Consider the following 24,509-nt stretch of genomic DNA (forward strand, 5'->3'; position numbering starts at 1 on the left):
ACCCCATCTCCGGTACTACTGTGGTTGTGAGGGTTCTTTTTTTCTCTCCCACTAGACTTGAAGCAACTTGCAGGCGGGATTACAGCCCATATATCTCAGGATCCCTGGCATGGCTGAAGAGACTCAATAAAAATGGGATGGGCAGATGACTATGTCACAAGAGCCCAAGGTGGGGGGGGGGGGCAATAAACTGCAATTCATCTGGAATCGGCACCTGTGTGGGAATTCTCTGCACACCTGCCGAGGCCACCTCACTCGTGTCTTCTCGGCCTGTGAGAGGGGGCGGCTGGTGCATCCCTGTGACCTTCTCTCACTCGTCTAACCTGGAAAGGGCCGGCATCCTCCCCAACACACTGGCAACCTCTGCACCGACTAACCCTGCTCTACAGACCGGCCCCCTTTAACGTCAATCTAAAAAAATTCCATGTAAAATTTATTTCATTGGAATATTTTCATAAAAATGAAAATAACCAGGGGCTCTTAGAGGCATCGGGTTACATTACTAACAGAGATGTTATATTACTAAATTCATCTGTAAACAGTGACCACTGCCAGATTATCCTACCATTTAAATCCCAGGTTCACTGAATGAGCCTTCAACTCCTGACTTCCTAGAAAAATCTACTTTTACAGATCCAGAAGCCATCCTGAAAAGCAGCGCTGTTAACTCCATTTTGTATTGGTACACAGAATGTACTGCTATTTTATAGCCAAGCTGCACATGAGATAGTCTTTCAATTGTCATTTTAAGGAACTGTGTTCCCCTGGAAGTTACCACCTTTAAGTATGATATGAAAAAAATGTTAATTAAGCAATTTCACAGGGAAATGGGAGCTTCTGGCTTTCCTTGGGGAAAAAAAAAATCAAGGTGGACCCAGCTGGCTACCTCACAGGCTCACCTAGGGCCGAGCTCTCCGAGAAGAGGGTCGGATTCAATGCCCCCGCAGCCCAGGGCACTTGCTTCTGCACCAGCCTGTGGTGACCACACAGAGGAAGGCCTGGGTCCTCCCCCAGAGAGACTTAGATTCACTATGGTCATAAACTGAAGAGTAAAAATACCTGCGTGCCCTAGAGGGGAACGATAGTACTTAACTCTTAAGTGGAGCTGGAGGAAGATGCTTGGAGAGAGAACAGCACCACTTCGAGCAAATGCGCAGAGGAAGAAAACGGACAAGTGAGGCTTAGAGGAGGGGAGGTAACTGGCTTGGCTGGAGTAGAAGGTTCCCATAAGGGAGCAGGAAGGCAGACACACTGCAGAGGGCCCCGGGGCCACAGCTGAGGATGGCCAGGCAGGCTGGAGCTCCGGAAAGCACCGGGCAAAATGAGAGTGGTGTCTCAGAGCGATCAAGATGCACGGGAGAAAGCTGAGAGCAGAGGCAGGGATGCTGGCGGCCCTGCACGAAGGTACAGCGGCAGGAGCTCGGCCTGGAGGCCAGTGGTGATGACGACAAGGGGGAGACAGAGCACACGAGAAGGGCTGTGGCTTGGGGGATAGACAGCCCTGGGGAAAGAGGAAAGACTCAAGTAAGAAAGCAACTGTCCACTGGAGTCGTTGAAGAGCAGTGATGAAATAAACAAATCCTGGAGAGAGGCTGGCTGTTTGTTTTGGTGTCAAGTGTACCTAAGTACCGGAGAAGGCAACGGCACCCCGGCACCCCACTCCAGTACTCTTGCCTAGAAAATCCCGTGGATAAGGAGCCTGGTGGGCTGCCGTCTATGGGGTCACACAGAGTCGGACACGACTGACGCGACTTAGCAGCAGCAGCAGCAGTACCTAAGTACTGGAGAAGGAAATGGCAACCCACTCCAGTATTCTTGCCTGGGGAATCCCAGGGACGGGGGAGCCTGGTGGGCTGCCGTCTATGGGGTCACACAGAGTCGGACACGACTGCAGTGACTTAGCAGCAGCAGCAGCAGCAGTACCTAAGTACTGGAGAAGGAAATGGCAACCCACTCCAGTATTCTTGCCTGGAGAATCTCAGGGACGGGGGAGCCTGGTGGGTTGCCGTCTACGGGGTTGCACAGAGTCGGACACGACTGAAGCAACTTAGCAGCAGCAGTACCTAAGTACATGTGTGTGTCTTGTGTGTGCACTCAAGGTGGTGCATACTACTACTACTAAGTGGCTTCAGTCGTGTCCGACTCTGTGCGACCCCATAGACAACAGCCCACCAGGCTCCGCCATCCCTGGGATTCTCCAGGCAAGAACACTGGAGTGGGCTGCCATTTCCTTCTCCAATGCATGAAAGTGGAAAGTGAAAGTGAAGTCGCTCAGTCATATCCGACTCTTCGCGACCCCATGGACTGCAGCCTACCAGGCTCCTCCGTCCATGGGATTTTCCAGGCAAGAGTACTGGAGTGGGGTGCCATTGCCTTCTCCAAGTGGGAGGTTGTAAATGATGAGTGTGGTAGGAGATGTGAGAAGTGCCAGGAAATGACAGGATGGTTGAGAGAGACGTGTGTGGATAAGAGCCACACACCGGAGGCATGGCATGACCAGGACCACTGGGACAGAGGGGCGGATGTGATTTCTGAGAAAGGAGATCGGAGGTCTGGGGACAATCCACAGCACTGACCGTGAAATGTTTCTGCTCCGTTTCAAGGAAACTGCAGATTTGATTCTTCCACACACAGCCTCAGAAACCAAACCAAACTGTTTGCCTGGAGATTCCCAACCACTCTAGGTTTTTACCACTAGAGTTTGTCTCAGTTTACCCGGAGGCGGTAAAATCAGATGAAAGCGGTCCATGACAGCTGTCCTCCTACTGCTGGGTGCAAAACAGCCTCAATGAGGCCATGATGAAACTTCGACTATTTAAACAGCCAAATTTATCACTGTAATTTTTTTTTTTTTTGTCTTGAGGGGAAAAAAACCCCAACAAAATTCTACACATTTTTAAGCTGTATTCCTATTTCTCAAAGCCCCTCCTATAAAGAACCCATACGTGAAAGACGCCAAAAATAATCCTAGACCTTAAGAGGCCGTGATTTATCATTTCACAACCGGCTCCCATGCATGCATCATCCCCATTTCCATGCCCTTTCCACGTTTTCGGAACTTAACCATAAATTCTGCCTTCAGATCAGAGAAGGCAGGCCTGGTGGTGATGGATGTCAGACCGGGGGTGGGGAGGGTGAAGTGTGGTTCCCGCCTGGGAACAGATAAGCACACGAATCACAGATTCTCACTCACCCCGTGACCCTCCCCGCTCCTGCCTCCCAGGTCCCCCATCTGTCAGCTCCTGGCCTTTCTACCAGCTTCTTGCTCTACTCACTGCTGTGCTGGGGGAACCAGGCTTCCATTCTTGTTTCATCTTGGTTGGGTTTGGGAACAATATACCATTAGTGCTATCTATTAAAAAATGAAGTTAATGTTCACCCAGGTTCCCTTAAAAATTTTTCCTTTTTTTTTTTTTTTTTTTTAAAGGAGCAGATAAACATACATGAGCAACCTGTTCACGTTCCAGGATTTATGTCGCACAGGTATAGGACTCATCCTTGCATTTCTGCGTAGGTTTCACCTTTAAGCAAAGGGAGTGTTTCCCATTTGACCGGTGGGATGGGAGAGCAGGAGTCTGGATGATGAGGGGCTTCTGGGTAAAATGAAGAAGCTGGACAGTGTGTCTTTGAAACTAAACTTTTCCCTTTCTTTCTGTGCTCTGGTCCTCCTTTGCCTAGCACCCAGACACCCTGAGATCCCATGCTACCACCCCGGACCTGTCACGGTCCACAGCGTCCGACCGCATCCAGGCCTGTCCACCCCGCCAATCCTCCTCCACCCAGGGTACAAAATCATTTCTCCATCAAAGCGCTAACTTCCCTAACATGGATGACTCCCTGGTGATTTTTCCAAATCAAATTATGTTATTCTGGAAGGCGAGTAACAAACACTTTGACCTCCCCTCACCACCCCCTCCCCACCATATGTTTGCCCCTAACTATATCCACTCTCTGCATCTGATAATACTAGTAATTTGTGGACTTAAATCACCAGTCATAATTCAGCAGCCAGGGAGCCAGGTCTGGTCTACAGTTATGTTTTGACCTCGGCAGAGTTTTAAAAATTCCACAATAATTTCCAATTCCACGTAAAATCAGATTTCTCTTTAAAACACAGAGAGAGAGAAGGCGGCAGCTGACTTGGGCATGCAGGGCCCCCAGTTCTAGGGGCTGAAGGGCAGGCATGCCATCCAGGTGGGCACATGTGCTCCAGCTCCTGGGGGCAGCCAGCACTCCCAAATGTTACATGTCTGGTCTGCAGCTCTCAGGTTCTTAATACCTGCTTAGTGCTTGGATCCGTGACACCTGGCCTACGTGACTCTCTAAATGATGGTACAAGTAAATAAAGGATTTCTTGGAAAGTGGGGAGAAGCAATGTTTTGAGGTATGGGTCTCTCCTAGCTTTTTGCTACAGACCTAGCCATCTGCCATGCCTCATCCAAACAGCCATATTTTTCACATTTATAAATGATTTGGGGAATCAAGAAACAGCTGCTGTTTCCTCCACTGTTTGTTAGTGTTAGTCACTTAGTTGTGTCCGACTCTTTGCATGTTTCCTCCAGTATTACTGGGCTTCCCTGGTGGCTCAGACGGTAAAGCGTCTGCCTGCAACGCGGGAGACCCGAGTTCGATCCCTGGGTCGGGAAGACCCCCCTGGAGAAGGAAATGGCAGTCTACTCCAGCACTCTTGCCTGGAAAATCCCATGGACGGAGGAGCCTGATAGGCTACAGTCCATGGGGTTGCAAAGAGTCGGACACGACTGAGCGACTTCACTTTCACTTTCATTTCCAGTATCACTTAGTGTTAGCTGCTCACTCGTGTCCGACTCTTGACACCTTGGACTGTAGCCCTCCAGGCTCCTCTGTCCATGGAATTCTCCAGGCAAGAATACTGCAGTGGGTGGCCATGCCGTTCTCCAGGGGATCTTCCCAACCCAGGGATCAAACCTGGGTCTCCCGCATTGCAGGCACATTTTTTACCGTCTGAGACACCACGGAAGCCCTCCACTGTCAAGATCAAGAAAAGGAATCACAGTCAGGAAGCAGATTCCACAGGGGAGCACAGGGGACCTCTCTTCTCGACCTTTCAAAACCACTCTTCTCTGTTTCCTCTCCCATCTCTTAAATTTCCTTTCTTCTACCTCTCACTCTACTAGGCCCTCCCCCATCTCTCTCTCTCCCCTTGACTTGAGCCTGAATCGCCCCAGGAGCACACACCTTGCCAGTCTGCCCATCCATCCTCTTGAACCTCAACCTCAGCATGTCATGGAAAATGAACTTGTGAGAGGTACCACGAGAAGAAAAAGTTTAGCAAGCGACAACCACAAACCACAAACACTGGCCGCACTTGGTCACAGCTCTTTACAAAACTCAAAACACTTTATCACATACTCAATAGAGGGGCAGGGGAGGGTGTTTCTAGCTAGTGCGGGTCTAAGGGTGGATCACACAGGCCTCTGAATTCAGGAAAAAGAAAACCAACTCAGAAATCAGGAGGCGGGGCAGTGCGCAGGCTCCCTGGAGCTTCTAACGCGCTCAGTGGCACGAGTGACACCATAGGAATGGTCTTGTTGAGTCGGATCCAATGTTCTCTTTCGCTGGATTTATGATTAACAAGGAGGGACACAGACACGTCTCTCCTTGTGAGCAGCTTCAAGAGTCAAATATGCCCCCAACTTACCTTAGTTTAATAACCCATCATTTTATAGAAAACCAGGAAACCCTCAGCCTTCCCAAATTGCCTGTGCTGCTTGACACCACAGGATCCTAGAGAAATTACTCCTTATTTTTCATGGTTTTCTTTTTCTTTTTTAATTGTGGTAAATTACACATAACATAATAAGTTACCATTTTAACATGTATATTCATTGGCATGACTTACATTCACAAAGTCCTACAACCACTGCTACTATCTTATTCCAGAACCTTTTCATCACCCCAGAAGGAAACCTCATACCCACTAAGCAAGACCCCCCCAGCTTCCTCCTAAACCCATGGCAACCGCTAATCTGCTGTCTGTCTCCATATAATTGACTCTTCTAGACATTTCATATACGTGGTCTTTGGGGTCTGGCTTCTTTCCCTTAATGTAATGCTTCAAGGTTCATCCACAGAGTAGTATGTATCAGCACTTCACTCCTGTTTCTGGTTGAGTAATATTCCACAGAATGGGTGTGTGTGCCTTTGCAAAATGGATGATGGTGGCTGGGTAGCCTGTGGCTGCAAGCTACTAAACTTAAGGAATTTATTTATGCGACAGGTGGTTTTTTTTTTTATGGCCCTAGACATTAGAATATTGTCGACTATGAGAAACAAATCCAAGTGATCCCTATCTATGTCATTCATAATCTAATAAACTTTCTAGCTATACTCAGATTTTTATCTTTCCAGACTGACAAGTCCTTAAAAAAGTCTGTGATGTAGGATACAGGATGCTTGGGGCTGGTGCACTGGGATGACCCAGAGGGATGGTACAGGGAGGGAGGTGGGAGGGCAGTTCAGGATGGGGAGCAAGTGTACACCCGTGGCAGATTCATGTTGATGTATGGCAAAACCAATACAATATTGTAAAGTAATTAGCCTCCAATTAAAATAAATAAAGTAAAAAAAAAAGTCTGAAGACTCAGAAAACCCCCATCTAAGATACAATTGATTACATGTAAAACAGATAAATAATATCCTACTGTATAGCACAGGGAACTATATTCAATATCCTGTAATTAACCATAATTAAAAAGAATATGAAAGAGAATATATATATATACACACACACACACACACATATATATACATATCAGAGAAGGCAATGGCAATCCACTCCAGTACTCTTGCCTGGAAAATCCCATGGAGAGAGGAGCCTGGTAGGCTGCAGTCCATGGGTCGCTAAGAGTCGGATATGACTGAGCGACTTCACTTTTACTTTTCACTTTCATGCACTGGAGAAGGAAATGGCAACCCACTCCAGTGTTCTTGCCTGGAGAATCCCAGGGACGGGGGAGCCTGGTGGGCTGCCGTCTCTGGGGTCACACAGAGTCGGACACGACTGAAGTGACTTAGCATAGCATATATACATATAAAGTGGAATCACTTTTCTGTACACCAGAAACTAACACAACATTGTAAATCGACTATAATAAAAAAAAAAAAAAAGAAAAAGAAGGAAAACCATCACCCACAGGACTTCAGCTGCCTCTCAAATAAATCCCATTCAAAGTCCATCATTTTGCAAGCTGCTAGGAATCAGAATTGAAAGACATAGTTCAAAGACCTCAGGAAGCTCAAGGTCTAGTGGGAAGATAAACATCCAGACATCTTCCCCACAGCAGGATGACTTTCAGGATGGGAATCGAAACTGTGAGGGTTCAAGTTCACCAAGTATTCCAGCTGAGGAAGCACATACGCTGGCTGCGCAGGCAGGCCATCCTTCAGTTTTGCTTCTTACCTTCTTGATGGCCTAGGTCTTCAGTGAAAAGCCCCAGTGAGATCAGGGTTTCTTTTCTGCACAGCCAGAGCCTCACAACCCTGTACGTGCAGCGCCTACCATGTTTGCCTAATCCTGCTCACACTAAGATGCCTTCATCTTTCAAGATCTTCCTACCGTTTCGGACTTGACTGGAAAGCAACACCCACTGGGGCACACCCAGATGCTTCACCAGGTTTTCATCCCTTCCTAAAACAATGTGGTACGATAGGAACACGATAGTAGTCCAGGGGAAACTTCACTGTTTATATTTTCCTTGTTTTTCCCCCACCCTGACCTATTATTTTGAAAGATTTAAAACTTACAGAAAAGGAAAAAAAATACCCCTAATTATCCCAATTATACCTCTAGAGCTGTGTGAGTTTTGATCCAGAATCCAATCAAAACCACAGACTGCATTTAATTGTCATCTCTCTTCAGTCTCCTCTAGTCTACAGCCGCGCTCCCATCTTTTTCTTTCTTCCATGACACTTGTAAAGGGCCCAGGATGGCTGTCTTATAGACTGTCCACCAACCTGAACTAGTCTGTTTCTCTCAATTAGATCTGGCAACAATGTTGCATTACATCCTGCCGTGTCACATTTGGAGCTGCACAATGCGAGGTTGTCACTCACGCTGGTGAGGCTAAGTGTGGTCACTCTGTCCAAGTTTCTTTCCTCCTTTGTAATTAATAATTTGGCCATTTGAGACTGTGAACATCCTACTTCCCACAACCTTCTCACCTAACAATCTGGCATCCATTGACAATTCTGAAATGATTATACTAGTGGTTGCAAAATTATGATTTTATAATTTTATCATTCTTCTACATTTACTGGCAAGATGACCCTCAGCCTCACCTCTGCCTTTTTGGACTACTGATGTGGACTCATGAATACATTTTTTAAAAATCCAGCCTCTTTCCCGGCTGGAACCATGGAGGGTGCAGAAGAGAAGAAAAAGAAGGTTCCTGCTGTGCCAGAAACCCTTAAGAAAAAGTGGAAGAATTTCGCAGAGCTTAAGATCAAGCGACTGAGAAAGAAGTCTGCCCAAAAGATGCTTCGAAAGGCAAGGAGGAAGCTTATCTATGAAAAAGCTAAGCATTACCACAAGGAATACAGGCAGATGTACAGAACTGAAATTCGAATGGCTAGGATGGCACGAAAAGCCGGTAACTTCTATGTACCCTCGGAACCCAAATTGGCGTTTGTCATCAGGATCAGAGGTATCAATGGTTGAGCCCAAAGGCTCGAAAGGTGCTGCGGCTCCTTCGCCTCCGGCAGATATTCAGCGGCACCTCTGTGAAGCTCAACAAGGCATCAATTAACATGCTGAGAATTGTGGAGCCATACATTGCATGGGGGTACCCAAATCTGAAGTCTGTAAATGAATTGATTTACAAGCGTGGTTATGGCAAAATCAACAAAAAGCGAACTGCCCTGACAGACAACGCATTGATTGCTCGATCTCTTGGGAAATATGGAATCATCTGCATGGAGGATCTGATTCATGAGATCTATACCGTTGGAAAATGTTTCAAAGAAGCAAACAACTTCCTGTGGCCCTTTAAATTGTCTGCTCCAGGAGGTGGAATGAAGAAAGAGACCACCCATTTTGTAGAAGGTGGAGATGCTGGCAACAGGGAGGACCAGATCAACAGGCTTATTAGAAGGATGAACTAAGATATCTACCAGGATTATTATTGTAATCTGGTTAATAAACAATCAAAACAAACAAAAAATCCAATATTTATTACCATCATTATTTTTGCTACTTCGATTATCTAAATTTGACCAGCAAGGGTCCCTTTAAGCCAGCTCCAAGCCCTCATCATTGTTAGGGCATTTCCTTGACTTCTGACCCAAGAAGTTCCACCCTTGCCTTATAATTTCTCTGCTCCAGACCTGGAATTAGTTGTTTTTACAAGAAAAACTTGGTTTGCATATGTGTTGTTGCGGGGGGAGGGGGGGGGCGTGGCGGGGCAGGGTAAATACTATTTAGAAACTCCTGGATTGGCCATAAAGTTTGTTCGAATTTTTCCCAAAGATCTTAATGGCCAACCCCAAAAAGATCTAGGCACTAACTGTCGTCAAATACTGGAGTATCACTGCTTCTAGGCTCTTTAGGTAGTTAAATGTCTTTTTTTTTTTTTTAATTTTTTCCTTATTTTTAAATCATGAGTCTACAGTGATACTTCTAATTCAAGTCTAACACCATAAAGTTCATTCTTTCTTTTCCATTTGCTATCTCTATCTATTTTGCTCCTAAGAACATCAATATATTTACTAACTTATTCTCTTCTACTAACACATGCAGTAGATTCTGATTTACTCTACTAATACCACTCCCAACAACAATAGTAACATTTGAGGAGTCTGCAGTTCATCATTCTGGAAATATATCCAGCTAAGGGGATACAAAGGACTCTTTAAAAGTTACCTGAATTTTTTGTTACTGGATAATCTTTTTATTATTTTAATTAACAGATTTTTGTTTACTATTTAGAAGCTTGTCCCTCAAGTTTTTAAAGACCTTATAAACCTAAAGACCTCAACACTAAAGAAAATTATTGCATCAAAATGATTAATGCACAAATAAATTTTTTATTCAAATAATTCTAAAATAATAACTAATATCTATATTATTATGGCTATGTATATGTCTATGGCAGGTTACAGTACATGAGGTCACAAAGAGTTGGACATGACTAAGCACACACACACACATACCCAGTAATGCATTACAATTATGTCTCCTTTTTTGTATTACTAAGAATGGCAAGAATAAGATATAGCAACCACAGTGATTAATTCACTTACATTTATTTTCAAGATGCCCTCTGGTTTTTGAAGCCACTTTTGTTCCTACTTCTATTTTGCTTAGGCAAATCTATATAGATATAAGTAAGATTCTGTTAGCACATCACATAACAAATGGCTGTATGGAACAATATTACAAATTATTTTACAAAGATAACAAGAAATTTTATTCTCACTTTGCCATATTTCCTGGAATGGGGTATACCAAGTATTTACTCATTTTTTAAACAGAAAAAAATTTTTACTATGCTAAAAACATGTAACACAAAATTTACCACCTTAACCATTTTAAAGTGTACAGTTCAGGGGGTTAAATATGAATTCACATTACTGTGCTGCAACCACCACTGTATTTATCCATTTAAAAAAGCGACTCTTTACAGTTTTCTTTCCACTTTTCTGTTGGTTTACAGGTAAGAAGTTATACTAGACAAATGCCAACACAATGATGAAGAATCTTAGCTCCAGATTTGCCAAAAAAAAATTTTTTTTTATTTTTTTAAAAAATAAGACTTCAGAAATTCAAAAGTCATTTTGAAAGGAATGAGTGCTTGGAGGGCCAAAAGAAAGAAGGGCTCTTATCACCATAAATCAACTTGTGGAAGAATGTGGAGTGGTGGGGTAGGGAGCCGCTCAGTGGACACGTGCCCTGCCAAGGCCACGGAGTCTCATTTTGCAGGCTGCAGTCAGCGCAGAGCAGCACAAAGCGAGATACAGGGGGTCCTCGATACTGCGCATGCGCGGAGGGCCGTGTCATGGACCGCTGATGCCGGAGTCCAATACAAAGATCATTCTGCTGCTAATCCGGAGAAATTGATCTCAGTGCTCACACTCTTGGACAGAGAAAATCCAACAGTGATTTCAAATGAGCTCCAAATCAATTTTTCTCAGGAATTTAACACCGGTTCAATGACTGGAAAGTGTCATGACTGCCTGGCTCTGAGATAGAAAAGGTGAGCAGAAAACTAAAAACAAAAAGGTGACCAGAAAACTAAAAACTGTGACACTGGTGAGGTTCTCTTGGAGCAGATGAATGGGTCCCTAGGGCTGATTTAAAAAAAAAATTATTTTATGAATGCAACAAGGTCTACAGTCAAGTTCTTTAAAAAAAAAAAAATTAATGTTGGGAGCTTTCCTGGCAGTCCAGTGGTTAGGACTTTGCCTGCCAGTGCAGAAGTGTGGGTTTGATCCCTGATGGGGGAGCTAAGATGCCACATGCCTCCGGGCCAAAAACTAAAATATAAAACAGAAGCAGTATTGTAACAAATTCAACAAAGACTTAAAAAAAAAAATTAATGTCAGGGCTCTGGACTGGAAGCACTGCCCTGAAATTGAATTGCTTTTCACATGGGCGCCGCTGTGAAGTCTGCTGCTCAGTGAAAAGTGGTGGCTGGGACTTAGTCCTGGACAGGCAGCAGAAGGGGGTGACAGAGACGCTCTGCACAGTGAGAAATGACTGCAGCCAGGTATTAATTATTATGACTTCTGAAGGTATGACAGCTCCTTTAATTTTGCTTGTTTCTATTCAACTTTACCAGTGGTTACTCTTTTCTCCAAAATCACCCGGGCTCCAAAATCACTGCAGATGGTAACTGTAGCCACGAAATTAAAAGACATTTCCTCCTTGGAAGAAAAGCTATGACAAACCTAGACAGCATATTAAAAAGCAGAGATATCACTTTGCCAACAAAGTTTCATCTAGTCAAAGCTATGGTTTTTCCAGTAGTCATGTATGAATGTGAGAGTTGGACTATAAAGAAAGCTGAGCACCCAAGAATTGATGCTTTTGAACTGTGGTGTTGGAGAAGACTCTTGAGAGTCCCTTGGACTGCAAGGAGATCCAACCAGGCCATCCTAAAGGAAATCAGTCCTGAATATTCCTTGGAAGGACTGATCCTGAAGCTGAAACTCCAGTACTTTGGCCACCTGATTCACTGGAACTGATTCACTGGAAAAGATCCTGATGCTGGGAAAGACTGAAGGCAGGAGGAGAAGGGGACGACAGAGGATGAGATTCTTGGATGGCATCACTGATTCAATGGACATGAGTTTAAGCGAGCTCTGGGAGATGGTGAAGGACAGGGAAGCTTGGCGGGCTACAGTCCTTGGGGTCGAAAAGAGTCAGACATGACTGAGTGACTGAAAACAACTCTTTCTCGGAAGCATCCACATTGGGCATCATGGCTGATGTGGTAGTAAAACGATGTTCTCTGAGTACACACTAGAAACTGGCCCGGGCTAGAGAGCCTCAGCAGAGTGGCAAGAACCAGAAAGTCAGGAAGGTCGTCTGATATCTGAATTTCCCTTTGGATAATACAGAGAGAAGATAATCCACTTGTGAATCACTGTGACTTTAAATAACCCTAAAATCAGCTAAATGTCCACTTATTCCATTTCATAGTAACAATTTTTGAGGGAGAGCGGCATGAAAACCTGAACTCAAAACTTAAATTTTAGGGGATGTTTTTCAAAAATTACAGCTTCCTTTTAAAAAATTTAATTTACTAAAAATACCCTAGAGCTATAACAGCCAAATTGAGAGAAACGTGTGAGGCATCTCTTCCAACTACTTATAACACAGAACCCAGGAGTTATGCTCAATAAGCCCAGTGCTTTATTTTCCAATACAAACACATACTACAACAGATGGTCTCTATATCTTCCATTTAAAAATTACCCTATCTCACTTGGTTTTATTCTGTTATATAACTGTTAAAATTTCCCCCCAATCAAACAGAATACATAACATCAAAGGTCAAAGTCCCTGTTCAGGTAGGATTTAACTCTGCAAGTATCTAGCCTGGTGCCAACCACCCTATATGAAATGAGATCAGCAAAGTTCTGGCCAAGACCCTTGGCTCACATCTGACAACATGTATGTGTGTGTGTGTGTGTGTGTGTGTGTGCGCGCGTGCGCAAGGAAGTGTCTAATTCTCCTCAAAGGGGTATGGAAAGAGGACAACAGAGTTGGATCAACTCAAAGACCATCTAGTCTAAGTCACTGACTCCCCCCATCCCCACCCCCCCCTACTGACTTCATGAGATTTGGATGAATCTAGCTATAAGGACTTGGGAGAAGGCAATGGCACCCCACTCCAGTACTCTTGCCTGGAGAATCCCAGGGACGGGGGAGCCTGGTGGGCTGCCGTCTAAGGGGTCGCACAGAGTCTGACGAGACTTAGCAGCAGCAGCAGCAGCTATAAGGAAAACGGCCAATTTCTTCTGAGGAAATCCAATTATAATTAGATTAGAGTCCAATAATAAACCCTTGTAATGTTGACCGTTAGCTTATGGTCAACGTTACTAACCAGGCTTCCTAGGTGGCTCAATGGTAGAGAATCTGCCTTCCAATGCAGGAGACACAGGAGACTCGGATTCAATCCCTGGGTCGGGAAGGTCCCCTGGAGAAGGAGATGGCAACTCACTCCAGTATTCTTGCCTGGGAAAATCCCATGGACATAGGAGCCTGGTGGGCTACAGTCCCTGGGGTCACAAGAGTCAGACACCACTGAGTGACTGCAACACAGTGTTACTAAGCCATTGACTTTATAGGTAAAAGAAAGATATCAAAAATACCAAGACTTCCCCGTTTGGATTAATTTTGGTCACAAAGAGAATCCAATTCCTCATTTCAATTTACAAATATAAAATAACATCAGTGTAAGAATGAGAAGCACTGGCCTGTAATGGTAAACTCCTGAAAAGTCAGGCTGCAGGCACACAAGTACCCTGAGTAGGCACTGGGGCTCTGCCTCCCATAAGTGGTAGACACACGATAGAGGTGAGTGAGATACACGTTGAGTGAGCAAAACATGCTCTGTCCCAGGCCATGATCATCCTTCTAAACCCATCCAGTACTTGCCGGTCCCATGGAGCAGGCTGAAAGACGAATTCACTGGTGAACAGACACAACCAGAAAACTCGCACGAACATGCCCGGGGGAGGGGTATCAGCCAAGCCCGTGCACTGTGGTTATTGCTCCATCACAACAGAAGCCGCTCTTGGAAATCACACCTTATCTTTCCAAACCACACCGAGCAAAAACAATAATCAAAAAATGATTCTACTTTGTGATCATTTCTGACCCCTTGATGATAGCAAAAGTCACTGCCTCGTAACAGATTAGAAAAGCGTGGCGGCCTCACAGGCGGTCATGGTGACAGCTCTCGGGCTGTCAGCCCTTATCAATCACCTTCCATTAAGTAGGGGTTTTCCAATTTGGCGCTCCTCTCAAAGGCTTCACTTTGCCTGGATTAAGCCAAAGCATCAACATTTGAACAGCCTGGTCCTTTTCTCGCTCCCCTAAAATAAATGTTGTTAGCAGAAAAACCAGGCTTTTCCACAGTAGGAATTCAAAACCAAAGCAGACAACAGTGGTGTGGTCACATATAAAAGACACCTGATTACAAACGGGTCACACATGCATGACACCAGTGCCACATGCACCCATGGGGCCCAGGAGGGGAGTATTCAGAGGTGCCCGGAGAAGGGCAGGACTGCGAGTTGTACGTTTCAGCTCCTAAAATGAGTATCGAGCAATTCCAATATATTCATTGGAGTGTCCCCGTATTTCCTTGGACTTTAGAAGCAGGTGTCCTAAGAATTTTACGCTCTGTAGTTTCACTTCCTGGTATCTATTATCTCCATGATGGAGAACAGTCATTTCTCTAAAATATACAGCAGATATGTCTAGGGAGCAAAACAGTTTTAAATCAACTGAGAAGGGCACGTTGACAAAATAAGAGAACTCTTAAGAGAAGCATTCATCTTGTTTATCTTGGTAACACTGGTAGCCAGGTAGACGTCTCCTGTATTCAGACACCAAATTCACAAGACGGCAGGCCACAGTTTCTATAAATACGACCAACGCTGTAATCATGCACGTTTTTCTGTACCCAGTAAACAGAATTCCTCATTATCATTATTATTTAAGGTTTTATTTACTTTTAATTTTTTCAGCTGTACCTTACAGCCTGCGGGATCTTCGTTTCCCAACCAGGGATCAGACCTGAGCACCCTGGAATGGAAGCTCGGATTCTTAACCACTGGACTGCCAGGGAAATCCTTTCATTATTATTTTTAATGTGACAAGAGCCAGAAACAGAGTGGTGAGAACACAAAGTGATGAATGGGGAAGACAGATACTTCACGGTTATTCTCAGACAGGCCTAGGGGTTGACCAAACAGAAGTGAGAGAGAGGCCCCAAAGTGTAGGGCTTCGCCACATGCTTTACTTGGCCCACGTGGAGTTTTTTTAAATGTTCGTTTACTGTCAACACTAAAATATTAGGAAATTTCACTTAAAGATCCAGATTTCAGGCTTCCCATAAAAATAAACACACAGATGATCCGGCGTGGCATTCCCACATAGCAAAACTCTGCTGTTCACTCTCTCGTTTGCCCCCAGAGAGAACAGCGAGGGCCTGCTTCCTTCAAGGAGACTTGCTGTCTGGCTTCTGAAAGCCTCTGAGGGAACGCAGGAAGTTTTGAGCCTGAAGAAATGGGGAGCAAGGGAAGAGGAAGCTTATTTGGGGCTAAAGACAATGCGTCTATGAAGAGCATACAGGGATTGAGAGTGTGCTGGGCGGGGGGTGGGGGGGCGGTCAAGAGAAACTGTGTGGCGGCAGCTGAAGACACAGACCCTGAGATTCAGGGGAAGCTGGGGTCTGGGATGCAGAGCTGTGAGTTGCCTGTGAAACCGTCCAAGAGTCAAAAGAGTAGCTTAAGGAAAAAGTGCCAAGGAAAAAAGAATAAAGGACTGAGTCCTAAGTACGTCTTCCATGGAAGATGGAAGAGTGAAAAAAAGAAAGACAAAGGGAGGCTGAGGGACTTCCCTGGTGGTCCAGGGGTTAAGACTCCGAGTTCCCAATGCAGGGAGCCTGGGTTCGACCCCTGGTCAGGGAACTAGATCCCACCTGCCACAGGTAAGACTCAGCAAAGCCAAATTAAAAAGGGGAATAGGAGCGTACGGAGACTGAAAAGACTGAATTAGCCCCCTTGGCTCTCCAGAGGCTGGTTTGAGGCTGGCTGAGTAGCTATTCTAGGGAATATCACGATAAAGCAAATCACACAAATTTCTGGTTTCCCAGTGCATATAAGCCACGTTTAGACTATACTGTAGTCTACTAAGTGTGTGACAGCATTACGTCTAAAAAAAAAGTACATACCTTAATTTAAAAATACTCTCCAAAAAACGCCAACCATCATCTGACAAGACAGGGTTGCCACAAACCCTAAACTTGTAAAACACAAATAAAACCCCAGAACATCTGTGATGTACAATAAGAGCAAAGTGTAATACGATGATGTATGCCTGTATACCAAAAGGCTTAATGCTGCCCCCACCCTGGGTCTAAATAAGTCTATATGGAAAATAAGTCTGTAATAAGTAATAATAATGTGCTAATAAAAGAGCAAGTCATTTCTGTGCTATACAAAACTCAAGCCATGCCACCTGAATATGCCCCCCAGGGGGCTTTCACTAATTTCATGACTGGAAATGGCTTCAGCCACAAGATTATAAATTCCAGCTTAACTGGGGCGGGGGCGGGGGGAACTGACTCCATTTCTGATTAAATGAGGATGCAAACTTCCTAGCTCCATAATATTCCACCATAACTTTCTTGAGTCATCACTATTTTCCTTAAAGACCATTCTAAGCTGACTTCAGTGAGAGGTAAGAGCCTCTGAGTCTCATTCGTCAAGGCGGCTCTTGATGACCAATTTACAGCCACATTTTAACATTGCTGGCATTTACTGAGGACTCAGTAGCACAGGCATGCATGATGCCACCCAACTTGTTCTTGTATAGTCTGCAGAATAACCATGGTACGCCCATTTTGAGCCCTAGAGAGAGCAAGCCACTCTCCGAGTCACCCAGGTGGTCAGTGTCAGAGCCCAGATGTGACCTGGGTCTGCCTGGGCTCACAGCCATGCGGAACTGTCCTTTCTGAAAGACTGAACGGATCCACCTCGCCTAAGCCACCCCATTTCTGAGGAGTGGAAGGCAAATCCAGTGGTTCCAGATTAAGACAGTGTTAACACAGTGCCAGCAGGGCTGATTTCTAACCACATCCCTGAGACGCTGCTAAACTCACAATGGCTGTGCTTAGACAACATTACGTAATAGTCCATATGCTGAGAAGCAACACTGTCCCTCGACCCGGGTCATTCAGAACTCTGAGCCTGGCCTTTCACAATTGGCTGCGTCCCTCAGACTCAGACGAGGCTCTATTTTGAATTCTAATGAGGACGGGGCACAATGAATATTTAAACTGCAATTACAAAGATGCTGCTTTTATGTGGGTGTCCTTAGCACACATAACAGATCTGAACGGACATGTAGGTGCCAATGAAAAATAGCAGTCTCGTTTGTGTTTAGAAGCTGGAGAGAGACAATATTGTTTTATACTTGATGCTGTTGTTATTGGGGTGGAGGTGGGTGAAGAAAAGGGAGGTGGGGGAAAAAACCACCCAAAGATCCCAGTAAAAAAAAAAAAATGTTAAAGCCCAGGCTGCCGAGTGAAAGGTTCATAAAGAGGCGTCTGAATCCTTTGTTAACAACTGAACAAACAGATTCATCATTGGGCCCTTCTGAGCGGGCCCCCTTGCAATCGGGTCTGTCTATACAACCAGAAATTTCCTCATTGGGAAAGCATCTATGACTGATATTATATCAGATCGGTAGGGCGATATGCTGGCGGTAGGAAAACAAAAGACCATTTCACGGTTCACAGCCTTTTTTTTTTTGCACTCCCTTAAGTAAAATGATGAGGCGTCACTGCTATTCTTAGCTCGCTCAAGCCCTCTTAAACAGTCATCAAGTTAACAGTAACTGAGTTACCCTGAGAGGCTTGATTCCCACCCACCCCGCCCCCAGACAGTTAAAATACTCCCTACTAGCAGCTTCAGGTACTGTGTGTCTGTATTTACATGTCAATGATCAACCTGGCCCTGCACTTGGGGAGAGCAAATGATTAACTCTTTGCTATGTCCTGAGGCTCTTAGACCAAGCCCTTACCCCACTAAACACCTTTTTTATTAAGATCATAATTTAACTTCCATGGTGTCTGGACAGCCTTTTGTAAATGCCTGCATTTACAGAAAGGGAATATGTTGGGTTTTTTTTTTTTTCCCATCTGTCCTCTAGTGGAGTCCCTCTTCTGCTGGGTACCAAATATGTCCACAGAGTCTTGAACTTCAGTTACTTTTTATTTCTAGAAGTTCTGTTTGATCCCTTTTGATTTTCTAAGTTACTCTTTATAGCTTCCTATTCTCTGAAGATACTCTCAAGCCTGTCATGTCTTTCTTTAAATATAATAATTGATTTCATCATTTGTATCTGAAAATTCTAATACAGCCAGCGTGTGCAAGTTGGTTCCTGCAGTCTGTTGCTGGTCCCTGCTCATGCTGGGCTGTCTCTGTGTATGCCAGATTATCTCTGGGTGTGTGCTGGTCATTGCCCTGGACATTTTATTTCTGGTTGACTCCTAGAGACCACGGATAATATTCTCTCTTCCAGAGAGGTGTTTCATTGCTTTCGCCAGGCACCTGGAGCTACAACAGATGAGTATGTCTACTCAGGATACAAATGCACATGAGGGCCTTTCTGTGACCACAACTTGTCAGAAAAAATGGTCTTTCTTCCTTTTCTTCTCCTCATCTGTACAGGGCCAAGGCTGCCTTCTCCACAATCCCCAAGGCAAGTTTGGTTCTGGTTCACTCTTCCCCCCAGAGTATAGCTCTTTAGGGCCCCACTTTAATGGGGTAAGGGTCTCCTCTTACACTTGCCAAGTAGGCAGGCCCAGGACCTTACCTTCCACCCCACTTGCCTGCCCCTCTCAGGTTGCAGAAGTCCCTGACTCCTCCCTGCAACTGGGCTTTTATCACACTAAAAACAAAACAAAACAAAACAAAACTAGCAGAAAGTAACTAAGAGTTTAAAGGTTGAAAGCAAAACAAAAGGTCAGGTCAGTAGGGCAGGGCCTTCTCCAAATTCAACACTGAATTACAATTTGATTCAGTGATTCTACTTCAGATGGGGCTTCCCTGATGGCTCAGATGGTGAAGAATCTTCTTGCAATGCAGGAGACCCAGGTTCAATCCCCAGGTCAGGAAGATCCCCTGGAGAAGGGAATGGCAACCCACTCCAGTATTCTTGCCTGGAAAATCCCATGGACAGAGGAGCTGGGTTGGTTATAGTCCAAGGAGTCACAAAAAGTTGGACATGACTTAGCGATCAACACTTTGACATTTCACTTCTGGGTATATACACAAAAAAGCAGGGGCTTGAACTCATACTTGTACATTCATGCACATTGCAGCACTATTCATAGTAGCTAAAAGGTGGCAACAACCCAGGAGTCCTCTGACAGATAAATGGGTAAACAAATGTGGTATAAATATTAACGATGGAATATTATTCAGCTTAAAAAAGGAAAGAATTCCAGATGCATGGTACAACATAGGGGAATACTGAAAACATTATGCTAAGTGAAATAAGCCAGATACAAAGGGACAGATACTGTATGGTTTCATTTACATGAGATACCTAGAGTAGTCACAGTTGTAGAGACAAGAAGTAGTCATATTTGCAGAGACAGAAAAATTAAACAGCTCAGCTCAAAATATTTTTATGGACATTTCTAGATACAAACATCAATACCAGGTAAAACTATAAAATAAAAAATTAGCAACAGTAGAATCAATATTCTTCATTGTGATGTCATGAATGGCATGTGCTGAGGACCGCTATGTTGTAAACGCAAAACAGACTGACATATAATGATAACAGTCAATACTTACTCTTGCTCACTGCTTACTATGTGCTAACCACTGTTCTAAGTGCTATATATCCCTATCTATCTATCTACTTATCATCTATATCTTTATCTCTATTAAATCATGTATTCCTTACAACAACCCTCTCAGATATGTACCATTATTATTCCCACTTTGGAGATGGGAAAATTAAGGCACAGGGGAGTGGGATTTCCCAAGGTCACATGGCTGGTAAATGGTGGAGCTGGGATGTGAGTCCAACCTCTGGAGCCCACACTCTTCACTATCAGGCCGTAGCCGCTCTCTGCACAAAATACGGAAATTCATGGACAATGGCCAGTGTTGGATACTTTACATGGTTTATATAATTTCATTTTGACAACCAGGCTATCTACTTGTTTTGTTTTTTTAAACAGCCAAGGAAACGCAAGTTCAGAAAGATTAAGTTTATATGAGAATTGAAGATAATAACAGATGGAGGTGGGAGTGAACCCATGTATCTCTGTTGCCAGAGACTCAGGAGGATCTGATGCAAAGAACAGCATGGTGGGAAGTTATGAAAAGACTGTTAAAGCAAAATCAAGAAGGCTTTGCTTTGGGCAGGAAGCAGAAAGAAGCACGCGCTCTATTATAGAAGCAGGAGCATACACTGGCTTGGCATCCGGTGGATGAGAACTGCCAGGTTGAGGGGAGCAGACAGGTGATGAAAAGGAAGCAGGCAGGTGCCCCCACGTTCTACTTCCTCTGAGATTCCAGAGTCTGTATCTACCTGGCCCTCCATCACCTGGTTGTTCTAGATTGCTGTTTGACCACACACACACAGGCAAGGGAGGTAGCACTTCTCAAACTGTGCATCACAGGTGACCCTGGCATAGAGGTCCTTCTTCTAAAACTGGACAGAACAGAGGGATCCACTACATTCTTCATATTGAAAGGGCTAAAATCAGGCAAAAAGCGAAAAGTTCAGGTCATTAGATTTTTTTCTTTTTTTGGTAGTGCTAATGCACTGTTAGATGTAACAAAAGTCTTAGCTTTATACATCTGGCGCACCTTTGTGAGATGAAACACCAAATAACCATGAGTGTAATCACTGCTGCTTCAGCACCATTCATCGTCACTTACCTGTGGGCATGGCGCTGTGCACGGGCAACAGATCATTGAAACCCGACAAGCATCTGCATCAGAATGTCTGCCCAAGAGCAAGGACCCGCATCAGGAGTGCCTGGCACACTTGTTAAATGATGAACCCTCTGGAACTCCAGCCTCGCTCTACTCAGTCTCAAGGGGACGGCCAGGGAATCAGCACTCTAAACATCATTCCTGGTGGTTCTTATTTTGACCTATGTCTCCTCATTTCATGCACAAGGTATTAAGAAGTAAAAGAACTGCCAAAGATAACATCACTAAATACTGGATATAAACTCAGCTGGACTTTAGACTCTATGCTCTAACTGCTCTATGGCTCCAGGTTCAGCAAGGACGCTTGTGACTAAAACAACAAGGCACAAAACAAGCAAGGTGGCCTGTAAAACCCATGAGATCTACCACCACCGGTCTGCATGACATCATACAATTTCTCAGACTATGATTCTCGGTAAGCACTGAGGAAAGTTTCTTATTTTTAATTACAAAAAAAAAATTAACAATGCATTCTACTTTCCCTGCACTTGTAACAATTCACTTCGTTTTTACCAAGATGTAGGAATCTTCTAGAAATTTCAACACTTCATCCCATGAAACTGCATGTATTCGAAGAGCAAGCAGATCCCTGCGGTAAAATCAGACCAAACGTGGGAAGCTTATCCGCAAGCGATGAGAGAAGCAAGAGCTGTAACTACAGCAGTCTCTTACCACAAGACGTGGACTTCCTGTCCACCAGATTCACACGCCTGGTTTCAGTGCGAAGTTTCTCATCGGTATTCTCCACCAGGTTGGCAAGGTCATCAATTATCTCTATAAAGGAAAACAAAGATGCATGGTTAACACTCCAAAAATACCTTGGCTCACATCAGAGTCTCATAGCTGTGGTGGGCCTTCCTAGTAATAATTCTCTCAACTGCAGTGTGTGAGACGGTTTTAAAGAACTTACATTTCTTCGAAAACTGCAATTCTGATTCATTGATGGTCGGGGGGAAGTTAGAGAGGGAAGGAGTAGTAAAGGAAGAAAAAAAAAAAGTTCAACATAATTCCAGGAGACAGAGGAGAAATGTCAAAAGTTCAGGGGAAAGAAAGCATGACCCAACAAATTTATGCCCGGCCAAGTTGTCATTTGAGTATAAAAAGGTGACAGACAGACGGTATAGAGGACTTCGGGGACCACTGGGGCCCTTCTTAAGAAAGCTACTTGATGATGAAATCTAGCCAACCGAGAGGTGAAAAAAATAACACAACTCTGGGCTGGAGAAGCCAGAGGCCATGACACAAGAGATGATGGTAAAAACTGAATCAAATATGTGGAGCTGAGAATAAACAAATAAATGGATCAGGTTACAGAGGAGTAGACAAATGTTACCAACAGTGACAATGGAATTAAAGGTGAAGATCAGGAAATAGTTGGTAGGGGGGGAACACGAGGAGAAAGGTGAAAAGAAACTAAGGTGTTAATTTCTTCGTCACTGATAGTAGAGTCATATCAGGCTGCTGAAAAGTAAGACACACACTTACAGCTTTATAAAAATAACCAAGGTTTCAATGTTTTACGCTCTTTTTCTGTTAACCTTAAATGGATCTTTTGGCAATTACTACCTCTTGAAAGAATTCTTCATGTGAAGTTTATTTTTTGATGCTTATCTTTTAAAAGTGAAATTAAGCACTTAACATTTAAATAGCACATATAGTATAACCCTAATTAGGTAAAATTATTTCCATCCCTCCTTTTATATGTACCAACCTTTAAAGATGTATCCAGACAGTGTTAACCTGATGTTAATAACAATTATTTCTCAGTGGTGGGGTCCTTGATGATCTTGCCTGGATTTTCTGAATTGCTTGAATTTCTTATGATGAGCTCTATATGCTTTTTTTTTTTTTTTTCCAATTTTGGTTCTTTTTCTTCCCTCCTTCCCTCCCTTCCTCTTTATTTGTGGTTGCGGACACGATTTAGCAAATAAACAACAGACATCTCTTTGCATGTCTTTCTTTTACAGGAAGAGGATGATGGACACTAACTCTTATCTCTGTAGCTCCTATCCCTAGGAGAGTGCCCAATACACAGCAAGATAGGATAGATACTAAAAGATAAAGGGAATGAATGATTGGAGTATAAATGATAAAACCACTTAATAATTTCAAAGCACTGAATAACTTGCTGCTTCTTAGAAAAGTGGATCTAAGCCAAATTTGTCAAATATTATCTACACAACATCTGCCTAGTAATCTGGTCACTATTATTTAACCATCTATTCACAACTATTTCCTTGTATTCAAGGATATATTCTCTCCTAGTTTTCTTTCGGAGAAGGCAGTGGCACCCCACTCCAGTACTCTTGCCTGGAAAATCGCGTGGATGGAGGAGCCTGGTGGGCCGCAGTCCATGGGGTCGCTAAGAGTGGGACAAGACTCAGCAACTTCAGTTTCACTTTTCACTTTCCTGCATTGGAGATGGAAATGGCAACCCACTCCAGTGTTCTTTCCTGGAGAATCCCAGGGACGGGGGAGCCTGGTGGACTGCCGTCTATGGGGACGCACAGAGTCGGACACGACTGAAGCGACTTAGCAGCAGCAGCAGCAGTTTTCTTTCAACTATCTATAAGCTCTGCCTAGTGTTTCCTCTTCCTCTTTTTTTAAAATATGTGTTTACTTATTTTTGTCTGCACTGGATCTTAGTTGCTGCGTGCGGGCTCTCCCCAGTTGTGGTGATCGGGGGGTTAGTCTCTAGTTGTTACTCCCTAGGGATTCCCATTGCGGTGCCTTCTCCCGCTGTGGGGCACAGGCTCTAGGCACATGGGTGGGCTTCGGTAGTTGTGGCACACAGGCTTTAACTGCCCCAAGGTATGTGGAATCCTCCTGGACCTGGGATCGAACCTGTCCCCCACACTGGAGCAGGCAGACCACGAGAGGAGTCCTCCTCTTGTTGGTGATCCCCAGAGTTCTGTATATTTCTATTCTATTTTCATTTAAAACTATTTAAATAATTTTAAAAATATTTAAATTTTTTTAAAAGAAATTTCTGCTCTACACAGCTCTCCAAAAATCCTTGACTCACACAGCCAACTGCTTACTACTTATCTCCACCTTGAAATTCCTACAAATATCTGTCTCACAAGGTCTCCAGAACAAAACTCCTCATCTTCCCCCAACTCTGACTCCCCTGTTTTCCCTGCCTCAATTAAAGAATGGTACCATCATTCATTTGCTTGCCTAAGAAGGAAATCTTAGGAGTCACACGAACGTCTCCTTTCTCCTTCACCTGACATTCCCTTTGTTAGCCATTCTTGTTGATTCCACCTCCC

General features: G+C 44.1%; 1 protein-coding gene and 1 pseudogene across 5 annotated transcripts in view; one reads left to right on the top strand and one right to left on the bottom strand.

Moving 5' to 3' along the window:
* STX8 (syntaxin 8) overlaps positions 1 to 24,509 on the bottom strand; it is a 206,765-nt gene that overhangs the window by 62,725 nt on the left and 119,531 nt on the right. For 3 of the 5 annotated variants that reach the window (XM_070389485.1, XM_005907545.2, XM_070389486.1), the window contains exon 7: positions 21,910 to 22,011. In XM_070389485.1, coding sequence (XP_070245586.1) covers positions 21,910 to 22,011 — 102 coding nt within the window. Of the gene's footprint in view, positions 1 to 10,278; positions 10,349 to 21,761; positions 21,827 to 21,909; positions 22,012 to 24,509 lie in introns of those variants that run through there. The other 2 variants (XM_070389487.1, XM_070389488.1) reach the window with 2 other exon arrangements.
* On the top strand, positions 8,164 to 9,275 carry LOC138992009 (large ribosomal subunit protein uL30 pseudogene; annotated as a pseudogene).

The sequence above is a fragment of the Bos mutus genome, chromosome 19 (genome assembly GCF_027580195.1).
Source record: "Bos mutus isolate GX-2022 chromosome 19, NWIPB_WYAK_1.1, whole genome shotgun sequence".
Lineage (NCBI taxonomy): Eukaryota > Metazoa > Chordata > Mammalia > Artiodactyla > Bovidae > Bos > Bos mutus.